Raw genomic sequence first — 24,760 nt, forward strand, 5'->3', positions numbered from 1 at the left:
TTCTTTTGTACTCTTAAAAATCTAGAGTGTGATCATTATTCACAACTTCAGTCTTCCCTTAAGTCCATAGAGTTGTAGCTCTGGAAGAAAACTCTTCTTGGTAGTTAAGCATTCTCGGTCACAATCTTAGGCAAACCTTTTTTTCCTTTATCTATAAAATAAACAGTAATCTCCCTTACAACACTGACCACATACTAAATTCTTACTGTATGTTAGTTCCCTTTTTTCTTCTCCCCTCTGCTTTTACTGATAAATTCTCTGTATGCCCTGAGTGACTTCAGGCTCACAAAATACATGTCATAACTAAGCATTCTGACTTGTTTAGGACAAGAAAATAATAAATTCACCAACAGTAGCATTTTTAATTTCTAAATACTATGTAGTGTTCCATTTCTCTTGGCTATTTTGTTAAAATATTTCCTTTTGTTTTAATTTTAGGCCACTGAAAGGTATGATATATTTGATCCACAACAGTCCTCAGCCCAGGAACTTACAGTGGTGACAAGGACATGGGACTCCTCCTGCCAGATTCCAGATGGTTCAGTACACTTGACATCCTGGCTGACAACTGCGAAAAAGAACCTTGGATTACTTTATTTTATTTTTGTGGGACACCACAATCCCAGTTCCATAGGATACGTCAGGTAACCTGTCTGAACACTTGAGAAAAACACATCCCTTTTTCTTTCAAAATCTTACAAATAACAAGGAACCAGAGTACTTTAAGAAATGCCCTATCTCTTAATAACCTTATTGTTTTGAGAATGAGCCAATTAACTCTGGTATGGAATATAATTAAGGAAGACTTTTAAATTCAGTTTAGTCTACCTGTGACTTTAGAATCTATTTCTCCCTCTTTTTTTTTGTTTTTAAACCTTTTCAGATTGTTTATGGACTTCTGAAATTTGTGTTTAGATATTTTTTGTTCTTCTGTTTAGATATTGTTATTATGTTAAGTGATACATTGTGGCAATCATTTCACAGTATATGCGAGTATCGAATCATTATGTCATGTACCTTGAACTTACACATTGTTATATGTCAATTATATCTCAAGCTAGGAAAAAATATAAGTTGTTGACATCAAGTTCTCCTTTTCAGCATCACATTTCTCACAGGATCTAAATTGATACCTGTCCCTCATACATTCCTATCTCATACCCAGTATAAAGTCCCTAGTGTTTTCTTAACCTCACTAAAGATATGAAATATATTAGCATCCTATGGATTTGATTTCCTCAGTGTCTGGTAATACATGTTGTTAGGCACTGAATCACATTAGTCAGGAGAGTTTTCAATGCTTGATTCCTAATGCAGACTATTAATGCACATTCCCAACTGTATTTGGTATATAATGTTGCTGTTTATTATTTTTTTAATTATTTCCTTTTGGAATTGAAAGAAAATTTAAGAATTTTAGAACTTTAGGAATAAGTGAAGACTATAATACAAATACATTTTTCTTACAGGATGATACTCCTGAAATCCTTTTAGAAAAAAAAGATTTCTCATATCATCTAAATATGTATTTTTTATAACTCTGCAACCATTATCTTTTACTTTGATATGGCTCACTCCTTAATGTTTAAGACCCTTTAAAAGTGAAATGTACGGGTACCTGGGTGGCTCAGTCGGCTAAGTGTCTGCCTTTGGCTCAGGTCATGATGGGATTGAGCCCCGTATCGGGCTCCCTGCTCAGTGGGGGGTCTGCTTCTCCTTCTCCCTCTCCCTCTGCCTACTGCTACCCCTGCTTGTGCTCGCTGTCAAATAAATAAAAATCTTAAAAAAAAAAAAAGTGATATGTAAATCAGAATTACCTGGTATCCTTATTATAGCTCGTATCTCGTTGTATTATGCTTTTTTAAATTTGTATATGTCTGCCACTAAGCTCTGTACTCTTTGAAAGCAGGAATTTTGCTTCTACCTGTGTAAACTCAACATTATTCCTGGACCATAGAAGGCACTTAGTCAATATTGTACAGTACCCGAATTTAAGAAATGTTTCAAACTGAATTTAAATTTTTTTCCTTTCTTGCTAAGGCTTCAAGTTCCCTGTAGAATTCTAAAATAACCTTTGCTGATGAGGATGTCTGATACTGTTACTGTAAAAAATGAAACTGAAACAATGAAGGATTTGGAGGCAGAAGTGAAAGATACAACCAGAGTTGAAAATCTTATCAAATCAGAAAACTATGGGAAGATTTTGGCAGAGAAGAATGAACGTTGTATTGACAACAATATTGATTTGCAGGTAAACAGGATTTTCTCTCTGGCTACAAATACTAAATACTCAAGATAGAGTTATACTCTTTATACCAAACTCACTTTCAGAATTCTAAAAGGTTAAGTTGACCCTTTGGGACATGTTGACCAGCTGGATTTTTAGCGGTCTGGATTAGCTTGTTGAGTGTAGCTCTTTGAATTGCTTATATCTTTGATTTGCTTTGTATTTACTTGTAATGTAATTGCTTTTATTTGTATGTGGCCAATATGTTTTTTATTGGCTTTCTACTTTTTCATACCATTCTGCACCTGTTAGTGTCGTGAGAGTTCAGAGTCTAACCTAAGAGCCCTTAAAAGAGAGCAGAATAAGCATTGAAAACTATAATTCTCTTGGCAAAAACAACCCTCCAGGGAAGCAATCATCCATGACTAAGAAAAGTGGTTGGTGGGGAAAAAAGAAGTCACTTGAGGCTTTTGTCACTACACATATATGATGACAGAATTAACCGTGGAGAAGGCTTTTAATTCCAGGCATAGATGGAAATTGATGAGTTGGTCAACAGATTCAAGATAGGTAAAAAATTATTTCAGGTAGTACATACATTCACTTCTAAGTGTTCCAGTTATCTTCTTGCTATAAAAGACATTACTGCAAAACAAAGGGTTAATAATTTTTAAACACCATTTTATTTTTTAATATTACATGATTTATGAGTCCAAAAGAATAAGGCCTTGGCTTACTGAACTTTCTATTGCACAAGGCATCAAAAGTGGTTTTTGCTAGTATTTAACTGACAGATGGGCTGGCGTGGAAGGTCCAAACTGTTTCACCCACATATCTGGCACCTTGGTAGGAACAGCAGAAATGTCGTCTCAGCTGGAACTGGGAGCGCCTACCTATGGCCCTTCCAGCATGGGAGGCCCAGGGTAGTTAGACTTACCGTGTGACAACTCAGGGCGTCACAGAAACAGTGTTCCAAAAGCCAAGCACAGCTGCAAGCGTTCTTTTGACCTAGGCTAAGAAGTCCCAGAATGTCTCTTCCACTGTTGTCTTTTTTTTTTTTTTTTAATTTATTCATTTGAGACACAGAGATAGAGAGAGAGTGCATGAACAGGGGGAGAGGCAGAGGGAGAGGGAGAAGCAGGCTTCCCGCTGAGCCAGGAGCCGGATGTGGGGCTCGATCCCAGGACCCTGGGATCATGACCTGAGCCGAAGGCAGATGCTTAACCGACTGAGCCACCCAGGCGCCCCCCACTGTTGTCTTTTGATGACATGTGTCAGTAAAGTTAATCCAGATTTAAGGGAAGGGGAATTAGAGCCTGCTTCTCAGTAGGAAAGACCTTTAATCTGCCACAAAAAACTTACCTTAAAATACTATTTTTAACTCATTTGTTTTAGTTTAGCCCTATGGATAAAGAATTCTACCTTTGGAGAAAATATTTTATCATTACTCTATCATTCTTAATACATCCTGGAGATCTTGAGGGGTACATGAGGGCTACTTTGTTTTGTTTGTTTTATAAGTAAAGAAGATACTTTTGAAGGTTATTTCATACCTTCGTTCAGTCAAAAACTTTGTTTATTCCCCAGTATATGCCAGAAATGTGTTAGAAAATGAAAGCAACTCACGCAGCTATAAAAAAGCATTTAGGCCCCACTTATTAAGTATAGTCAAGTGGTAATTACCTAAGAAATTGGGAGAAATCACATACTTTTCCTAGGCATTTTTAGTAATAGCACTTTTTAAAACAAAAAATTGCCAAGCCTGCAGTCACTATACTTGGTGATGGCAGTATGCCAATATCCTGATTGAATCAGAGAAAATCTGCTAAAATTCTATTTTATTCATGATTGAAATAGTAGAAGATTTCATTTTAGTCCCCTTTTTACACCTAATGTTCACTCTTCTAGGTCATGCTTATAAACAAGCGATTAATTTGGATTACTGCATTTCCAACTGTGTCTATTGTGTTGCCCTTGGCAATAAGCACAAGAGCATTCTGATGATGACTATCGAATCATGGCCCAATTGTTGATATTATAGGAAAATTTCATGCATTACCCAAACGCTTATTGAAGGCCTATTCTATGTCAAGGAAATACTATAGTAAGCAAAAATGGCATGGTCTCTGATACCATATTCCATATAGCATCGTGACTGTAAAAGTTAGGAAGAGGAACAAAGAGAACATGAGAATTCATTTAATCCATTGAATGCTATATTCACAGTTTATTCAAACATTTATTAAGAATTTACTATGTGTGAGAATATTAACTCTGCTTGGAACAACTGTGTTAAGAGAATAGAATCTTGTTAACAAGAATCTGGCTAATACGAAGTTACCTTTTAACTTAATACGGAATTACTCTTTATGAAATGCCTTTCTTCTAACATACTAGTAGACAGTTCATCTTTCTTTGGTACCTCTAAGATACTGCCTAAAGATTTAATTGTAGTAGCAACTATTATTAGGGGCACCTGGGTGGCTCATTCGGTTAAGTGTGCAACTCCTGATCTCAGCTCAGGTCTTGCGTTTGAGCCCCACGTTCATGGGCTCGAAAATAGCAGCTGTTTTTACTCAAATTTAGGTGTATGTGCGAACTAACATAGGTTTCCCATTAAGAATTTTGAATAAACCAATATATTCTCTACTTTCTTCTGTATCATTTTGAAAGTGAACTACCATGAATAAACTTATGTCCAGTTGTCTTGCTTCAGCACAGTAATACTTGAAGTGACCTAGGAAAATGAAAATGTTTTCCTCAACAATCATACATTTTATCCATTTCCAAGTCTTAATTTCCTGGCCATCCCCTTAGTATTTTATTTAGAAAAAGTCTTTTTTTTTTGAAAGATATTTATTTATTTATTTGAGAGAGAGAAAGCAAGAGACAGAGCACAGAGCACAAGTGGAGAGGAAGGGGCGGAGGGAGAGGAAGAAGCACACTCCCCGCTGAGCAGGGAGCCCAATGCAGGGCTCCATCCCAGGACCCTGGGATCATGACTTGAGTCGAAAGCAGACATTTATCCTACTGAGCCACCTAGGCGCCCCTAGAAAAAGTCATTTTTAAATGAAGGGATATATTAGCTTCTTTAATACTATGAAGAAATCTTACGATTTTCTACTATCTGTTAAAGATAGCATTTACATGAAAAATTTCATCCAACTAGGGAGAAGCCAGCAAACATTGGACATCACAGTGGATCATTACAAGTAGAGACTCTCTCATAGAGCTCCTTAACCTTTGCTTTTATACATAGTTCTACTTGCATGATTCTCTACTTTTAAAAAATTTTAGTTGTGTTTTTTATTCAAAGTTTTGCTTCAGGTTATAATCTTTTACAGAATTTTAAGGATTACTTCCTTAAGAATACTTTAGTGCTAATTCAAGCAATCTGTGTGCATTAATATCGAGAAGTTAACTTACCCATGTAATTGCTGTGGAGTTGCTCTGAACTATTGATTATGGTCCCAAATAATTGTGCATAATTTTTGCTTAGTAACTTTTCTACTGCCACATGCTAGTCCTATTGCAAATCTTAAGTTGCATATTGGACTTTCTATGGTTATGAAGTATTTAGAAGATAGAGGTGATGAGGAGCCAAGTTTCTAAATTTTGTTTGACTACAACTAATATGTAATATGGGGTGAATGGTGGGGGCAGGGGAGGAAGTGTTTGCTTTGGTTTTCTTTGTATAACTAATTTATGTGACGTCTGGTGTTTGGTTTTTCTCAGCCATAGAATTTTCAGATTAAATTTAGGGTAAATTAATTGTGTTGATTTTTTGCAATAATTTATTTGAAATGTAAAATTAGGAATCTTGTACTCTGCTTACTTACTAATGGGTCATACTCAACTTTCCCATTCTTATACAGTTGTATCTTTTTACTTGACAAATGTTTTGCCTAGGTGTATTCATCCGTGTACATGTGTATGTAAACACGATCCAAAACATATTTTAGAGCAATTTAAACAATGGTCTCTCGACAAACTATTTATTGAACAATAGGATGGCCAATTCAGTTTGTGTTGGTTACCTTTGTTGTGGAGGAAATAACCGATTTTTGTGAACAACTAGGCCTTTATGTGCCAAAGTGCATGAACAGCTTCTGATATATATGAGTGAATTTTCCAGACACAGAATCAGTTGAAGTAGGTGTTTAGTATATTCTCAGTTTCTGTAGCAGGCCCTTTGATAATCAAGATGAGACTCTTACATCTTGTATCACCTAGTTAGTTCCAATGCATATCTTTAAAAAGGGGATGATGGGGCATGTAAGAGACAAGAAAGCAATGGCAAGCTAATAAGGTTATCAGAAAAATTCAAGGTATAGGTAATACCAATCCTTCTCCACTTTTCCAAAAAATTACAGAGAAGAAAACTCTTCCGAACTTATTCTGTTTTTTAACAAATGGTGACTGGGACAGCTGGATATCCACATGCAAAAGAAGGAGGTTGGAGCTTTACCTAATGCTGTATATAAAAATTAACACAAAATGAATGAAAGACCTAAACTTAAGAGCTAAAATATGAAACTCTTAGAAGAAACAGGGGGAAAGCATCATGACATTGGATTTGGCAATGATTTCTTAAATATGACACCAAAGGGACCAGCCAAGAGGGCTTTTTCAGTTCCTAACTGACCGTACCTCCAAGACACCCCAGTCCCCAGGGATGCCTTCTACAATCTGCATATCTGAGAGAGAACAGGCCATGGAGCTGGGGCTGCCAGACCTGTTAAAAGTTGACAACTTTAAGGAGGTCAAAGGATAAATACTACAGAACCACAGAACATACTGAACAAGGTGTGGGTTGATATCCCCAAGATTCTGCATCTCAACAACCTCCCAGCTGATGCCAGCATTGGCTGTTGACAGGCTAATGGGCTGTACTTTGAACAGTGAGGACATAAGATGCCTAAGAGAAAAGCAACAACACTAATAAAGGAAAACAACCATTAAGCTATGGAAGCTACGCCAACCAAATGATTAGTCACAGCAGACTCCTTGACCCTTGGGTGTTTCCAGCAAAAACACACACAGCCCAGAGCAGTGATACACTGATCATGGCCCCACAGACAACAGGAGGAAAGCCACTAGGCTGGTTCAGTATTACCAAAGAGGGAATGTGGCATTCTCAAGAAAAGAGTCGAAGCTGAGATCTGAGACAAGACTGTATTAGTCTTCTGGTGCCAGACCCAATACCTGGGAACTTGAAAGTATGTGTTTGGGTTCAGAGTGGATGGGTTTCCTTTTGAAAACCATGGACCTCCTGAAAACCTTAAGAACTTGGGGAAGAAATCCTTGGAGGAGAGGTGCCCTCTGTTAATCCCATTGACATTTCTTCCCAAAAAAGATCCTGAGTTGGCAAGAGAAGCTCAAAGTAATGACCCATCATTTTGGAGTTAAATTCATTAAACTCAAAGATTCAGAGCTAAAGTTTCCAAAGTTCAACTGAGCACTCCTTCCGTTTTCCAGATACCTACGCCAATGGAAATGAATTACACAGGGTCACCTGGGGAGCCAGTGGCATAATTGAGACTCGCCTCTAGCCTTCTACCTCCATTTGTTTTTTCCAGAGCAGTGATACCTCATTTTTGCCCAACTACCCTAAAAGCAGCATCTGTGTTTCAGTGCATTTTCCAGCAAACTCAGGCTCTTTTTGCCGAGTCTTGTAGATGTTACAACATTGCAAAAATGAGGACACTCCAGGGGGCATCCCTGTCGGAGGCTTTGACTTGCTTCCTAATTTGTGAGACTTGTCTGATGAGAGTCAGATAAGATAGGGTGTTCTCAAGATGGATGGGTTTTAGAAAGGGAAAATAAAATGCTAAACTCACATGCATACATGCCACAGATTGGCTCAGGAAAGGTATTCAGCATCTCTATCAGGCTGATGAGGGGAGACTAGGGACAGATGAATCTTGCTTTAACATGATTCTTGCCATAAGTAGCTTTTCTCAGCTGAAAACTACCATGGAGCCTTATTCCAGGATGGCTAATCAAGATTTGTTAGGCAGTGTTGACCTTGAGTTAGAAGTGGTTTGAAGACCATCTTGCTGTGTGCCCTGAACCACCTTGCTTTCTTTACTGAGGGGCTCTACTAGTCCATGAAAGGTGCCAACACAGATGACTCCACCCTAATCAGGATCATGGTCACTGAAGATTGATCTTGTACAAATAAAACAGATGTTCAGTCAGGTGTTTCAGAAGACTGTAGGCACAGTGATTGCAAGTGACACTAGTGGAGATTACTAAAGTCTCCCTCTGGCCTTTGTGGGCCAGTAGGAGGTATTTTTTAAATGAATGAAGCCATTCAAAGATTATTCTTCAAAGCAGCGACTGACCCCGTGCAGCAAGATCAATTATCACCTAACCAAAAGAGCTTGTTACTAAGGGCTGTGTCAGAGTAATGTGCTTGGTTTGCACCTGTAGTTATTGCCTTAATTCCAATGTTAATTTTTCTCCATATACAATCAATGTAAAGCCATATCTCATGGCATTTATAAAGCATAATTCTCACTGGTCTTACTCTAATCAGAGTATCAAAGGGAATATAAATCAAATCTCTAAAAGGGGGAGGGGAATTAACTTGGGACAAAACATTGGATTTAGCAATGACTTCTTGGATATGACACCAAAGGCCCAGGTAACAAAAGAAAAAAAGACAAATTGGACTTCATGAAGATTCTTTTAAAGTGTGCATTAAAAGCCATTGTCAACAGAGTAAAAAGGCAATGGCAACCCATAGGAGGAAACAGTTGTAAATCGTGTATCTGACAAGTGATTAATAACCAGAATATATAAAGAATTCCTAAAAACACAACTATGAAACGACTGTATTCAAAAATGGGCAAAGGACTTGAATAGACATTTCGCTAAAGAAGATCTGTGAATGGCCAATAAGTACATGAAAAGATACACATCATCATTAATCATTAGGGAAAAGCAAATCAAAACTACAGTGAGATACTACCTCACACACCCATTAGGATGGATATCAAAAACCAAAAACAAGTGTTGGCAGAGATGTGGAGGAATTGAAACCTTGTACACTCTTGGTGGGAATTTAAAATGGGACAGCCATTATGGAAAACAGTATAGCAGTTCTTCAAAAAATTAAAAATAGCATTACCATATAGCCTAGCAATTCTACTTTTAAGTATATAACCCCAAAAAAACTGAAAGCAGAATTTTGAATATATATTTGTATGCCCTTATTCTTAGCAACATTACTCACAATAGTTGAAACATTGAATCAACCCAAATGCATCCATCAACATATGAACGGATGAGCACACTTTGGTGTATACATACAATAGAATATTACTCAGCCTTAGAAAGGAAGGAAATTCTGCAGTATGCTATAACATGGATAAATCTTGAGGTCATTATGCTAAATGAAATAACCCAATCACAAAAGGCAAATACTGTATGATTCTACTTACATGAAGTACTTCAAATAGAACATTAAGACAAAGAAGAATGGTGGTTGCCAGGGACTGTGGGGAGAGGAGAATGGGAGTTATATATAATTAGGTATAGAGTTTCAGTTTTACAAGATGAAAAAAATTATGGATGTGGATGGTAGTGATGGTTGTACAACATTATAAATGTATTTAATACTACTGAACTGTATACTTAATTGTTAAGATGGTAAATTTTGTGTGTATTTTTCTGGTTAAAAAAATGGGAAAAAGTTAAAGCATGCTTTAAGTAATAAGATACATTTTTTAAGAAATTGTATTCCTATTACAGCCAAATCTGGCTGCCAAATTGATACCAAAATATAAAACAAAGACTATTTACTTTAATAAACAGAACTTGTTTTCTCTGCTTTGTTCTTGTGTATATATTATGTAATTTCAGTTCTTTGCTATTTGAAGTGAAATTATAACTGATTTTTATTGAGTAATGCCACTTTGGCAGGTTATAATCTACTTATGTAGTAGTGTATTAGTTTTCTGTTGCAGCATAGCATATACTATAAACTTAGATGCTTAAAAGAACATCCCCTTGTCAACTCACAGTTCTGTAGATTAGAAGCTAAGTTGGGCTCAGCCAAGTTCTTTGTCTAGGGTTTCACAACGCCAAAATCCAAGGTGTTGGCCAGGCTGGGCCCTCATCTGAAGACTTGGGAGAAGAATTTGCTTCCAAGCTCATTCCAGTTGCTGGCATAACTTAGTTCCTCACAGCTAGCTGTAAGTCTGAGATCCACGTTTCCTGACTGACTTCTCAGCCAAGGGCCACTCTGCTCCTAGAGCCTGCCTACAGTCCTCCCACGGCCTCTCCATCTTGGCAGCCAGCAATGGTGTGTCATTTCCTTCTCACCCTTTATTTCTGACTTGCCTTTCTGCTCCCAACTAAAGTAAACTTTCGACTTTTAAAGGGCTCTCCTGATTGGATCAGACCCAACTGAGTTATCTCTATATCTTAACATCAATTTATTTGGGATTTTAATTACATCTATAAAACCCCCTTCACAGCCTTACTTATACTTAGATTGGAGTTTGATTAAATAATCAGGGGATGGGAGTTTGGGGAAGCCATCTTTAGTGTTCTCTCTGCCACAGAGAGTATTTGATCCACAAGAAGGTTTTTTATAGGTCTGATGTAAAGTGTACTAGACTGAGGTTCTGAAGGTCTTGGGTTCTGCTTGACTGTTTAGTAATTCTGAACTTGGACTATGAGATTCTTGAGACCAGAACTGTCTTACTTATCTGTGTAGCCCCAGTGCCTGGCAGTGTCTTGTATATAAGCAGGAACTCAGAACATGTTAATTAAATGAAGTCACACTGAGATAATTTTACCTCTCTATTTTCTTTTCATCTTCATTGTCATTAGAGGTTCCTACAGAATTAAAACTGAGCTGGTGAATGCATGTATAAGTCTGTGAAAACTATAAATCATTACTATAGGAGTAACATACAGTACCCTCACTTAATTTTTTTTTTTTTTTAAGTTAAATCTTATGGCTAGTGAGCAGAAGTAGGACATTGGTCTTCTGACAGGCTAGATTCCTAACCTTTAATAACCTATTACATATATATAGTGCTTTAGGTTTTACAAAACCCCTTTTTTAAATCTGCCTTTTAATGAACCTATTCAAGAGCCTTGAAAACTAGTACAAATACTATGAGCTTTTATACAGATGAGAATAAACTGAAAAATTTGACCAGGATCACCTACTTATAAGCAAAGCTAGAGATTTAAATTCAATCCTCCTGCACAGGAAATACAGCTTGTATTTGCCAATTCCTCATCTCTTTTATTTTAAAATTTTTTAATAGAAAGTTTTATACCCCTGATATTTAGAATTATAAGGAATGACCGAGGATGGGAGTAAGTTACAAATTCTTTTTTCTTCTAATGCCTTGGAACTCATTTACTTTTGTGCATTTTCTAGTATTCATCTTTTGATTTCTCCCACCTTTTTGCCTGTAAGCCCTCACTCCATTATGTAGCATAACTTTTTAAATTGGGGGGTTTAGACTGTTAGAAATCCTCTTGACCAAATTAAAGAAAGTAAATGGGAACAGAGGACAGTCCTGACATGTAGAAGCTCTCGTAGGGAGCACTGATGTGTGCATCTGAATGCACTTACGTGCTGCTTCCTTCTCTGTAAGACATGGAAAGTAATTTTTCTTTATTTTATCTATTTTCCTTTTGTTGTCACTGCTAAATTTGTAGTATGCATAATCCAGGGACAAAATCCCCAAAATACAATGCTGCTTATCTTTCAAGAACTTTGGGCACAAAATGGGGGACAGGACACACTGTTACTGCAGATTCTCATTTCTGTTGGTTTTACAGAAGGCTTTCGTGGATGTTAGAATGAAATGGTGGCTTTTTTTCATAGGTCAAGCATGCTAATCTAGATATTAAGGACTTTTTTTTTTAATGTTTCATGTTTGGTACCAAGCTAGCTTCTTGCTTTTAATATGTATGAATGATAGATACCTGTCTGGTATTGGGGTTAGAGAGGTAGATTGGAGGTGGTAAAGTGTGTTTAAAACCTATCTGGCTCTATTTCACAGACACTTCAGCTGCTTTCCCAAACCAAAACCTGGTATCACAAACTACAGCTGGTTGCCCCAGCAGGTGTCCCAGTCATGTGATTGACAATCTTACAGTCATGCTGAATGAACATGCACATTGTAACTCTGCCCTCTTTTCTTCATTTCTGCTTCACTGTCTTACCCTAGACCAGGCAAATAGGATTCCATCACTAATAAACTGGTGGTGAACTTCTTACAGTGTTGAAAAGACGCCATAGATAGATGGTTGTACTCTGACTCGATGTGCATTTGAAACATTCTTCTTAATAAGTTTGGAACTTTTCTAAGTGCAGCTACTTAAAATGCCTCAGGGTTTTGTGTGTGTGTGTGTGTGTGTGTGTGTTTCCTAATCTTAAAGTATCATGTGTTATAAAATAACTTAAGAAGTGTATTTGATTTTGGTACTACCTAAGTTACCTTACAAGTTCCATTTAGCTCAGTTAACATGAGAATTGTGGCCATTTGCTGACTTAAAGAAAATACCAACCCACAGAATGATTTTAGAGAATCTTCCGCAAGTGTACTTCTGGGAGGAATCAATACTTTTTTACTTAAAACCAACTTTGATTTCCTCATTTCCAGTACTTTGTGCAGGTAGTTTCTCTGTGGTTTAGGATTATGAATTAAGCAACAAACTCTCTGTTTCGGTATGATATTTAATACAAATCTTTCTTGTGTGTTCAGCGGCCATTGCAGTCATTTGGACAGACAGGAAAAAGGTCTAAGGTATAGTAAATATTTTGTGCTGGCATGCCAAGGGCCTTCCTTCATGCTTGATGAATTCTTGTTTTCATACAGCACTGCATTCAGTTTAGTTTTGTCATATTTTGTTTGGGGCAGAAAGCTTATTTTGTTTTATTTGGGATTTTTGTCTTGCCTAGTCGCTTTTGTGCATTGCTTTTATATCTTTAATGGTTCTCTATAGAGAAAATGGCTTTCTTACCATTCTTTGGGTTTTGAAATTAGAATTAGTCCCATTCTTGCTATTGCTACAGTTTTCGAAACTGCAGTTATTTGTTTTCACTTTTAACAAAGGGTTTTGTGATATTTAATGATATATTTAACTTGTACATTTCACCTACTTTTATACATGGCAGAAACTATAAAGAAACTTTCTAAGAAACTCTAGGGGGCTTTTGGATATGCCCTAGATTTGTGAAATGTAGTGTTAATTTTAAATACTTTTCTTTAGTCAAGCTCAAAGTTAAAGCTAGTTCGGAGCCTTGCAGTGTGTGAAGAATCTCCACCACCCCCTACAGCAGAGATATCACAGGAGAACCAGGTAAAAAAAAACAAAAACAAAAACAAAACAAAACAAAATTGTTATTTAAAGACATGGTGCAGTAACCTGCTTCCTGGAGAATACTTTTTCATAAGGTTAAATAAAAGTTGTATATGCATGTGTGTGCATTATGTATGTGTTTTCATTCGTTTGTTTTATTTTTAATGAGTGAAACTGATTTCATAATACTTGCTACTGAAGATACACATGAAAAGGTGGAAAAACCTTATTACTTCAATCTAAGGCTTAGTGCAGTAGCTTCTCTCTGGAAAAATGTAGGGATTATATACTTAACTGGGAATATGACTTTAAGGGATTATAAATTATTATTGAAAAGTTATAAAATATTAAAGTAGTACTTAGACTGAATGTAATTGTGGTGAAATTTACCCTTTTGATTTTGGCTTTTATAAATTTGTTAAACACTTACTGCTTGTGTGTGAAGAGGAGAGACTACCCAAGACTTTGGCTTGATGTATTATTTTACTTATTAACCTGAATGCATGGTGAAGCCAGTTTTCTAGTTAGGTTGGCTGTAATAGTTTAATACTTCTAATTTCTCTTCTGTTTGTGCTTGTAAAATACTGAACAACTGAGGTTCAAGCAAATGGTTCAGTTTGCCTTTTGTATTCTTTTTAATGCTATGGCTTTACTTTTCTAATAATCTCAGCTATGCTTTGATCTTTGTCTCATGTTACCTTTGGACATTTATAGATAAATATTTTAGGACCCTCTACCAATGCTTTTATCAAGTGTGATAATTTTGCCTGTTTGTGCTTTGTTCTACTTCTTAAGGATATATCATGTCTGATATCCCCTTACATCCCAATAATCCATTTTCAAAGAACTAAAGCAGCTTCATGGTTATTTAAGAAACTATGACTAAAAAGAGGAAGGAAAAAAATGACCATGGCAGGTTGTACATCTTTTTTTTTTAAATAAATGCCAATTGTACATTTATTCAAAAAAAGACTGTTGTGCTTTACCTTGATTTAGAAGCTTATACCCTCAAAACCCACCTATAGATACTGAAGATAGTTGTCACATATTTAGAATGTGTTGGGTTCTTTAAAAATACTTCACTTCTTTGTTTCCAAAATACAAGAAAAGGAAGGTTTTGAAAATAAATTATTTATTGTCAATGAAGAATATATACAAATTCGTTTCCTTTGAAATTTGTTCAAGTGTCAGGAACATGGGGTTCAAAATTTGTGATTTTTATTTAAAATTTAACTACATGGTTAGAAGATAACTGTATATTCTATAAAGTAGATACACTTTAGTAATAAAATAATGGACTTTCTAGCAAGAAGCTGAAATATAATCAAAATACTTTATTAAGAATTATTGCCTGGAGAACATTTTTAAATGTTAACCTTTGGCTTTTACATGGTTGTTGACAAGGCTGAAGAGTTATGGCACCCTTTGGAAGAAATGAATGAAATTTTTTTTTAATAGCAATTTTAAAAGTTATATTGTACAAGTCAGAGTAAACAGTACACCTCTACAAGGTGGAGCAGTGGATATTGTAACGTTTTTTGAAAATTCATTTCTTCATTCCGCTGTCCAAAATGTTTCATCATCTTAGCCTCATGGAATTAATCCAAGGATATTGAGAAAATGAGAAGGGTCAGGCATTCATAAGACTGTTAATATGGAAAAAGTACATACTTTTTGAGAAAAAGTGTAATGTGATCTTAGGTCTTATTCAGTACATTTTAACCTGATCTGAAAAATATTAGAGGGAAAATTCTCACAGTGCTACATAAATATGCCTAGTGAAAATTTATATGAGAAAAAATATCAGGATTGTATGTTGTATATTAATACATATATTATTGATCAGAGATAATAATTTTTGTGTTTATATAAAGTTCAAAAAGCTGAGTTTATAGCATGTGAAAAATGAATAAGGTATTTATGCCAGAGTTCAGTATTCCACTTAATAGGTTCTTTCTCAGTTTCTCTTGGATACAATAAATTTTTTCTTTTCAGATAATAATCCATTATTATTCTTTCTGAGCAAAAGATATTCCTTTTAGTAGAAAGTTGTCTTCTTCCAAGCCTTGAGTTAACTAAATTGCACCTGAACAGGAATTAGAAAATGAACTATTTCTCATGAAATGTGGTAGTATCTAATTCTTGGCAGTAGAGACACTTTCCAACTAATAATGCCTGCTTCAGAATGTGATTTTTGAGGAATTAATTTGGAATAAAACTCATTATTCAAAAGATTGAGAGGCAATTAAAAGAGAAATGTCACTTGTGTCTGATGAGAGCTTATGAGAGGCAAGTGACCTCAATAACAGATTTCAATGACAGAGTGAAGAGTAAAGGAGTTACAGCTTCCTATGGAGATGTTGCTATCCTTCCAGTTATTTATAGTCAGAAGAGTTCATTTAAAAGGACTACTGAGTTTAAAATATGTCTCATTTGCTACTAAAAACAAGGCCTCAGTACCAACCGAAAACAAGGCCTCAATGTATGAAGCCTACTGGATTTTTAAATACATTTCATCTTGATAAAATAATTTAGTATCTGTAATTAAAATGTAGGGCTTTGGGAAGGGAATTTAGCAATGAAATTTGATAATGGAAGTTCCTTTTAGTGAAGGTCTGAATGTGAAATCTTTTCTTCCAACCTGTATTCCATAGATTATTCTTGAGTAGGAGTAGAATTTATAAGTCAGGAAAACTTCTGTAATATTCTACTTCTGAAACATAGTTCTGGGATTCGTTTTTAAGTATCTGTTTTACATTTAGGAATAGAATAAGGAAAGCTTAGAAAACGAGTTATAATGAGAAAAATGACTTACCAGTTGATGAATATATGAAGTTGTTTAATATATGAAGTTTAGTAAGCAAGATAAAGGAAGGGCATAAAGCAAGTATTCCATCATTCTAATAAAAATTGCCATGCAGAGCTTTTGCCCTGTATTCTAAGTACAAATTTGAACTGAAGTAGAATGGGAAGCAGAAGTAAAAGGAGATAAAAATAGCAGTCACCAACCCTATAGGAAAAAATACATACATATATATATATATGATCTGAAATTCTGCCAAATATTATTTCAAAAAAATTATGTGGGGGGAAAAAAAGGTTAATAAAATTCTTGTGGTTTCAAGTTCAACTCCTGAAATTTATATCCCCTTTGATGTTGACTTATTAGACCTATTTCCACCACAGCTATCGCCCAGAAAAGTGAAGTAATTATCTGATCAGAGTTTTTCATCACTAAAGAATAGTATCATTTAGTCTACAAATAGATCATACCTCTAGCATTAGTAGAACTGGTCTGGAAGTGATTCTACCTTTATAACTTTGCCTGAATAAACAGAGCAATGTGATTTGATTTTTTTTTTTTTTTTTTTTTTTTGCCTTTTTAGGTTATGTGAATTCATTTCCAACAATTTCTTTGGGTTCTGAAATTATATGTAATGACACTATTTTTGAAATGGAATGTAGAATTCCTTCTCCTTTTCAGTTTTATAGAATGTGATCACTTCACAGTTAAATATTACATATCCAGGAGGAAAACAATCTTGTTTGAAACCTTTCTAAAACTTTGTGGTGATTGAAGGAGGAACAGTAATGTGTAAATCATAAATTAAAGATAATCAGTTGTGTGGATTTGGTTTTGGAAAGTTTTACTTACATTTTTATGTTAAGAGAATGGAGGAGTATGAGATAATAATGGATACTCAAAAAATTATTTTTTAAGTATTGACTTGTCATTTGTTCGTATTGTCATAATTGATGATAATTATTTCTTTGTTTGGCTGTGGCTTCTCCAGTACAAAAATAGGTTAAGAAGACCTTGCTTCTGACTCTCTAGGGGTTTCATAAGTAGATATCTTCAGAGTAATGTGGAAAATACTTACGTTCTCTGAAGTAATTTTGAGGATATGTTTCAATTGATATATTCAACTCAAAACATTGTTACTGTCTAGACTTAGATAAAAATAAAAATATTAAGTTGTATTCCAGTTTGAAGAATCTAATTGGATAACATAAAAACTGTGTCCCTTTCCTCCTATACAGTTTTGTGTTACTCAAGAAATAAAATGTATGGTATTAACTAAATTGCTTTATATTTTCATTTATAACTGATTTTGCCTTCCAACAGGAGAAAATTCAGATCCAGTTAACGCAATCATTTGAAAAAGAGGAGAAGCCCTCAAAAGATGAAGCAGAAAAAGAAAAAGCCAGTGATAAGTTGCCCAGAAAAATGTTATCAAGAGGTTTGCGATTTATTTCTGTTTTCAAACAAAATTTTAATTTTAATATCAATAATTCCATCCTTTACCCCCAGAAAAATTAAAAATAGTATATCTGTAGTAAAAATGCTAACAGAACAGACTGAAGGGATGATTAAATATTTGTTCATCTGGGCAAAATGGCAACACAAATCTGAACATCAGTAAGATGCTTCAGCCAAAAAACTGCAACATACACCAGAATCACTGAGGCAGGTAACTGTCTTGACCTCTTATTGGTCTCATAATGGAATACTGGAATCACTATAATTTGAATACTTGATTCCGCTAAAAATAATACTACTCTTTAATTCTTTATGATACAACGATCTGATGCCAAAATATTCAGTATCCAGTAAGAATATTCTTGGAAACCCAGAATGTTTATCTTTCATAATCAGTTTCAAGGAACTCCACCATCATCTAGCATTGCAAGTCAATAAAAATGCTTCTTTGATTTATAAACCCAGTTACATTGGCTGGTATTATAAACAGCATAAGTATATTACATTTAGGGGGAAGAACTTAAATATGCAAAACTATGCATGCGTAGTCTGAAAAACTATTTTGAAAGCAAGCCTTTGGTGATAGACTTGATCAAATCTAATTAAATATTCTTTCAGAACTAGAATTCCTACCTAACTCCAAATTATTGCCTCTACGTATATTCATAACTGAACTAAGCTGTCTTAATTTGCACTAATTGTAGATGATTTAACTCATTCTAATTTTTCACTCAAGGAGGCATTTTTAATCACGAGAATTGTGTGTATATAAAAGGGTCTTTAAAGAATTTAGAGTAAATTAAACTGGCACATATGAGAAAAAATTTTAAGAACATGCATGTACATGCAGTTATATAAATCGATGTCATGTTTATTATATGGGAATAGAAAGCTTGTGGTCATCTGAGTTCATCATAAATTCCCTTTTCCTAATTTGTCAGTTTTTTTCCCATGTGGGGCATCTCATTTAAGATTATGCATCATGTGTGAAAGGGAAAGGGATTTGTTTTCAAACAGCTTTATACTGGGTTTTTGTGTTGTTGTTTTTTAGATTCCAGTCAAGAATACACTGATTCAACTGGCATAGATCTACATGAATTTTTAGTAAATACATTAAAAAACAATCCCAGGTAAAAATTAAATTTATAAGGTTTACATTGCTTAGAGTACCATAATTTTGCTATGTTTGTTTTCATTACTGAGTTAGAATATTAGAATAAGATTACAGTGTTTGAAGAACACCAGAAACATTTTAGTTTCTTAGGGCTAAGATGTTGTTGGTCTACTATATGAACATGTATAAATAGTTCTTTGCATTATTCATGTCCCATGATATAAAAATAACTCATCCTTTTTGTAGGAATTTTTGGAAATACAGAATCACCAAGATATTTTGGCTCTTAATTGAGGTAGAGAGGTAATCATGAATCATGGAAAAGAAAAAGAAAAAACTTCCCTTGTAATAATACTCTCAACCACATAAGAACTTGGTGTATTCATTTATAATGGTTTTTGAACTTAGCTAAATGCAGAATTTTTGTTCCTTCTCAGGTGTTAACCTTCAACCCATAGATTTTTAAGGTCCTTATGTGGGTCACTGTGAAACCCTTTGTATTGCCATGGTACTAATAAATAGACTCTAACTTTCTGGTAGGTCATTGACCCCTTTGTGGCATTCTCCCCACAAAAAGGCTTATCTACAAAATACACGTCCATGGGGTAGAAGACTCCAAGGTTGAGAATCCCTCTTCTAGATGTTAGCTTCCTGGAGTGATAGTTTTTTAACATACACTAAAATGAAAGTAAAACAGTTTCTTTGGGTATATGCACATGGAAGAAAACAGGAATAATTCTCTTTAGTCTCACTGAGGCTTATGTCATGCTTCAAGATAATCTTTATTTTCATTCAGGATTTATTGTAGTCAGTATCATCTGGGTTTTCTATTTTACATTTAACATAAATGCCAAAAAGAGAACCACCAAAATGAAAAGTGGTCTCCTTGTAAAAAGGGCTGAAGGAATATATAGTATGGAGTGAGGAAGAAGATAAGACAAGTCTACATAACTTCTTCAGTTCAAGTTTATTCCTCAGTGGTCCCAATAGAACAATTAATTCATTAGTTCATTAAACGAGCATTTACTGAGCATCTGTCATGTTCCAAACATTGTGCTAAAAAATAGTAGATATAAAGATAAAGAAGATATAATCTCTACCCTAAAGTATTCACCATTTCTGAGCTAGAAAAAAAGACATGATATATAATTGAAATAGAATTGAGGTGTGGGGAGCCTGGTTCTGCCGCTCCGACTGCTTGTGTACTCTCTCTCTCCCTGTCAAATAAATACAGAAAATTTTTTTAAAAAACAAAAGAGAATTGATGTTGTTCAAGAAGTTTTTGGAGTTTTATAAAAATCCAGGGAGGAGGCCTCAACCTCGTTTTGAAAGGATATGGGAAGACTTCACTGAAAATGTATGCCTGAGCTGAGCCTTGAATTCACAGTGCTTTAAGTAGAAGCTCTCCGTATAGAGAAGCATGAGAAAGGCATTCTAGATTAAGTAGAAGCTCTCCGTATAGAGAAGCATGAAAAAGGCATTCTAGAAAGGCATTCTAGGCAATGCGTCTACACATGCATTGACAAGATACAGTAGTGTGTGAGTAGTATACTTCCTTTCTCACACACTACTGTGCGGGATTGTACATTCTGGCTCCAGCAGGGAGGCATATAGCAGGTGATTCTAGAAAGTGATGGGGAAGGTGTTGGTAAGGTATGAAGACAGCCCGTTTCCATTTGTCCTTGACCTAAGATTGTACCAACATTATGGGGTGGTGAGTCCCAGTGAGTGTGGAGTGCTACTGGGAAGCCAAGGATGCTAAAAAAGATCTTTAAGACAGTAAGGAACAGTGAAAAATAGTCTTTTTTGAAATGTCAATAGTGTACCATTTAAGTACTGAGTTTGACATGCTAAATTGAAGAATAATTAATGGATTTTGTATAGGGTAATGCCATAATCAGATGTGCATTTTAGAAAGATTACTTTGGCAGTGAGGGACCAATACCACAAACAAGGAGTGTGGCTAGGAGACCATAGGGAAGAAAAGAGAAAGATACTTAGCAAGTACCATGGTAGTGGTGTGATATGGTAGAACAGAATAGCTACTAGGTTTCTGGCTAGGCTGACAGCCCCATTAACTGCGAAAGTGGGTAAGGAGCAGGCCTGAATGGAATAGGGCATGTTCTGTTATAAATAAGTATAGTTTGAGGTGCCTGATGAAAAATCAGGAGATGAGATCTGTCCAAAATTAAAAAGCTCTGGTTTTCAAGTAAATGGGCTTGACTCAAGTAATAGATTTGGGAGTCACTAGTAGAGATGGAGCTTGAGAAGGATGTGTTTGCCCTGAGAGATGGATTAAATGACAAGGATAAAATTCTGTGGAAAGACAGCATAAACAAGGTAGATGAGAAAGGAAGAGACTTAAGTCTTAAAAGCAGAACAATCATGAGAACATTTGTCTTAGCTGGGGCAGGGAGTGGCGGCCTGGGTGACTCATTCGTTAAGCATCTGACTCTTGATTTCTGTTCAGGTCATGATCTCAAGGTCACGAGGTTGAGCCCCTCGTCAGACTCCACCCTGGTTTTGAAGCCTGCTTGAGATTCTATCTCTTTCTCCCTCTCCTGCTGTCGTTCCCCGCTCCTCCCCCCCCACCCTCTTTTTCTGTCTCAAGAAAAATGAAGTTAGCCAGGGGGTCAGAAGCCAGGAGCTGTTTCATGAAAGATAAAATAACACAGGGACTTGAAAATAGAAGTACCAAAATCAGCCTACTAGGTTGAGAAATTAGGAAATTGCTGGCTATTTTAATAAATTGTTCCATTTGCGGTGGGATGGTGGAAACCAGAACTCAGCGGGTTGAGGAATAAGGGGGAAGGTAGAAAACGCGTAGCTAATTTCCATGAAACAAAATAGGATGCTAGAAAGGCAGAATTTTTCTTTGCACTGAACCTGTAGGAGAGACCTTGGTAGGGACAACAATTAGAAGTCTATTTTTATACATCCCAAAATATCTTTCTATTGTAAGTTCTCTGTTTTCTTCTACAAATGCAAAAATTTTAAAGTTATCTGCATATATATTTTTAAGTATACAATTTAATGGTTTTATTATACCCACAGATATATGTAGCCATCACTACAGTCAATTTTAGAATTTTTTCATCTTTCCAAAAACAAACCATGTATTCTTTAGCTCTCATCTTCCTATGCTCTGAGCTCTAATCTACTTTATATCTCTATAGATTTTCCTGTTTTGGATATCTCATAGGAATGAAATCATGTGTATGTGGTCTTTTGTGGACTGGCTTCATTCACGTAGCATAATATTTTCAGGTTTCCTCCATGTTGTAGCATGTATCAGTACTTTATTTTTTTTCTGTGTATGCATTTATATTTGAATAAACGTAAGTGAATAATTCATGTAATGGCTAGTGTATAAGTTATTACTAATGTCAGTGTGGTTTAGAAAGTTGTAGCAAGGGCGCCTGGGTGGCTCAGTTGGTTGGGCGACTGCCTTCGGCTCAGGTCATGATCCTGGAGACCTGGGATCGAGTCCCACATCGGGCTCCCTGCTCGGCAGGGAGTCTGCTTCTCCCTCTGACCCTCCTCCCTCTCATGCTCTCTGTCTCAAATAAATAAATAAATAAAATCTTTAAAAAAAAAAAAAAAAAGACTTTTAGAAAGTTGTAGCAAATGTTAAATTTTTGTGAGAAATAAAATTTGCTTAATTAATGACTCAGTGTTCTCTCAATGAAACACACAATTATTATTGCCAGATGTACATGGTACAAAAGTAGTAGTAAGTATGACAGGTTTCCAGTAAAACTTTCAAGATTCAATATTGCTCAGAGAGTTCTGCTAGATTTTAAGCAGATTTATTTTTAGTAATATAAAAATTCAATGTTTCATTTCAAAATTTTTCTTCTGATCATAAAATTTTTATCTTATTCTTAGCCAAATAAATAAACTTAGCTCCAAATGTAAAATAATTTATCAGTAATTCTTATTGCAAAAAGTATTTGCAGAGGCTATGTTAACTAGTCATTGCTGAATTAGAACCTAAGAACCTAAAATTGACTTTGATAGAAATTATACTCAGTGACATGATCTTCTACCTATTTTTGTATTGATTTTATACCATTTTGTGTAAATTCCATGTGTAGTAAAGAAATATGGATAATACAGGCAACTGTGTTACATAACTAATGGAGGGGAGAAACTTTTGGATTAATCCTGAGAATGGGTATTTTAAAAGTAATTTGGTTTGCTCTGGGGAATGTCATATAATAGTTCTGTTTTAATTTCTAAAATTGCTTTTATTGGAAGTAATGTTTATTTTATTTATTTACTGTAAATGTTTGGCCAGGCTCATGTGGATATTGGGAAAGGGGGTGGTCAGATAGAGGCATTATTGTTTTCTGGGTTTTTTTTTATTTGCCACTGATATTACCAGCTGTGTACAGTTTCTCTAAAGTTATTTCTGGTATAATGGCTAGAACACTGATAACTAAAAGATTTTTTCCCCTTCATTTTAACCTTAGGTAATAGCTTATTGATTGGTTTGATTGAGATCCCTGTTCTTCTTATTTTTAAAATAATAGACAGCATACAGGGGCACCTGGGTGGCTCAGTCGTTAAGCGTCTGCCTTCTGCTCAGGTCATGATCCCAGGGTCCTGGGATCGAGCCCCGCATCGGGCTCCCTGCTCTGCGGGAAGCCTGTTTCTCCCTCTCCCTCTCCCCCTGCTTGTGATCCTGCTCTCACTGTGTCTCTCTCTGTCAAATAAATAAATAAAATCTTTAATAAAATAAAATAAAATAAAATAATAGCATACATTGGTTCCCTTTAAAAGAGTGTACAATAATTTCAATAAGTATGCCCACTTTTAGGTTCATGTGCTAAAAACCTTATGCCTTGGGAAAAGTATTTTGTGCACCTGTTAGTTTGAGTCCTGTATGCAGTGCTTCTCTAAAGGGTTATCAGTTTTTTAACTTACAGTCATTACCAAAATATCTAACCTTGATTACATATTACAGGAAACATATACTAAGCTGTAGTGGATAAAAGGCAGGAAGTATAAATCTTAAGAATTTAGGAAGATTACCAGCCTTATTTTTCTAATAAGTTATACTTCTTAGTAACTAAGAGTTTAGTAAACTAAGCAGGGAGGCTTAGTTTAAATAGTATGTGGTCCAGATAATGATAAAAAATGCTCTGCAAGACATCCAAACAGCCAACAGACATTTGAAAAAGTGCTCAACATCACTCAGCATCAGGGAAATACAACTCAAAACCTCAGTGAGATACCACCGGACACCAGTCAAAATGGCTAAAATGAACAAGTCAGGAAACGGCAGTTGTTGGCGAGGATGTGGAGAAAGGGGAACCCTCCTACACTGTTGGTGGGAATGCAAGCTGGTGCAGCCACTCTGGAAAACAGTATGGAGGTTCCTCAAAAAGTTGAAAATAGAGCTACCCTATGACCCAGCAATTGCACTACTGGGTATTTACCCCAAAGATACAAATGTAGTGATTCGAAGGGGCACATGCACCCCAATGTTTGTAGAAGCAATGTCCACAATAGCCAAATTATGGAAAGAGCCTAGATGTCCATCAACAGATGAATGGATAAATAAGATGTGGTGTATACACGCACACGCGCACACACACACACACACAATGGAATATTATGCAGCCATCAAAAAATGAAATCTTGCCATTTGCAACGACATGGTTGGAACTAGAGGGTATTATGCTAAGCGAATTAAGTCAATCAGAGAGAGAAGTATCATATGATCTCACTAATATGAGGAATTTGAGAAACAAGACAGAGGATGATAGGGGAAGGGAGGGAAAAATGAAACAAGACGAAACCAGAGAGGGAG

At 35.6% G+C, this 24,760-nt stretch overlaps 1 protein-coding gene across 9 annotated transcripts in view; it reads left to right on the forward strand.

The window, feature by feature from the left end:
- The first annotated feature begins 504 nt into the window (after positions 1-504).
- R3HDM1 (R3H domain containing 1) overlaps positions 505-24,760 on the forward strand; it is a 127,318-nt gene continuing 103,062 nt past the window's right edge. For 5 of the 9 annotated variants that reach the window (XM_045868950.3, XM_045868953.3, XM_064586455.1 and 2 more), the window contains exons 1-6: positions 505-644; positions 2,041-2,251; positions 12,970-13,011; positions 13,478-13,567; positions 17,694-17,808; positions 18,880-18,958. In XM_045868950.3, the coding sequence (XP_045724906.1) occupies positions 2,081-2,251; positions 12,970-13,011; positions 13,478-13,567; positions 17,694-17,808; positions 18,880-18,958 (497 nt within the window). In that variant the 5' untranslated portion in view covers positions 505-644; positions 2,041-2,080. Of the gene's footprint in view, positions 645-2,040; positions 2,252-12,969; positions 13,012-13,477; positions 13,568-17,690; positions 17,809-18,879; positions 18,959-24,760 lie in introns of those variants that run through there. The other 4 variants (XM_045868954.3, XM_045868957.3, XM_045868951.3 and 1 more) reach the window with 3 other exon arrangements.

The sequence above is a fragment of the Mirounga angustirostris genome, unplaced genomic scaffold (genome assembly GCF_029215605.1).
Source record: "Mirounga angustirostris isolate CCGP_5_RB_7025 unplaced genomic scaffold, mMirAng1.0.hap1 SCAF_3, whole genome shotgun sequence".
Classification (NCBI taxonomy): Eukaryota; Metazoa; Chordata; class Mammalia; order Carnivora; family Phocidae; genus Mirounga; species Mirounga angustirostris.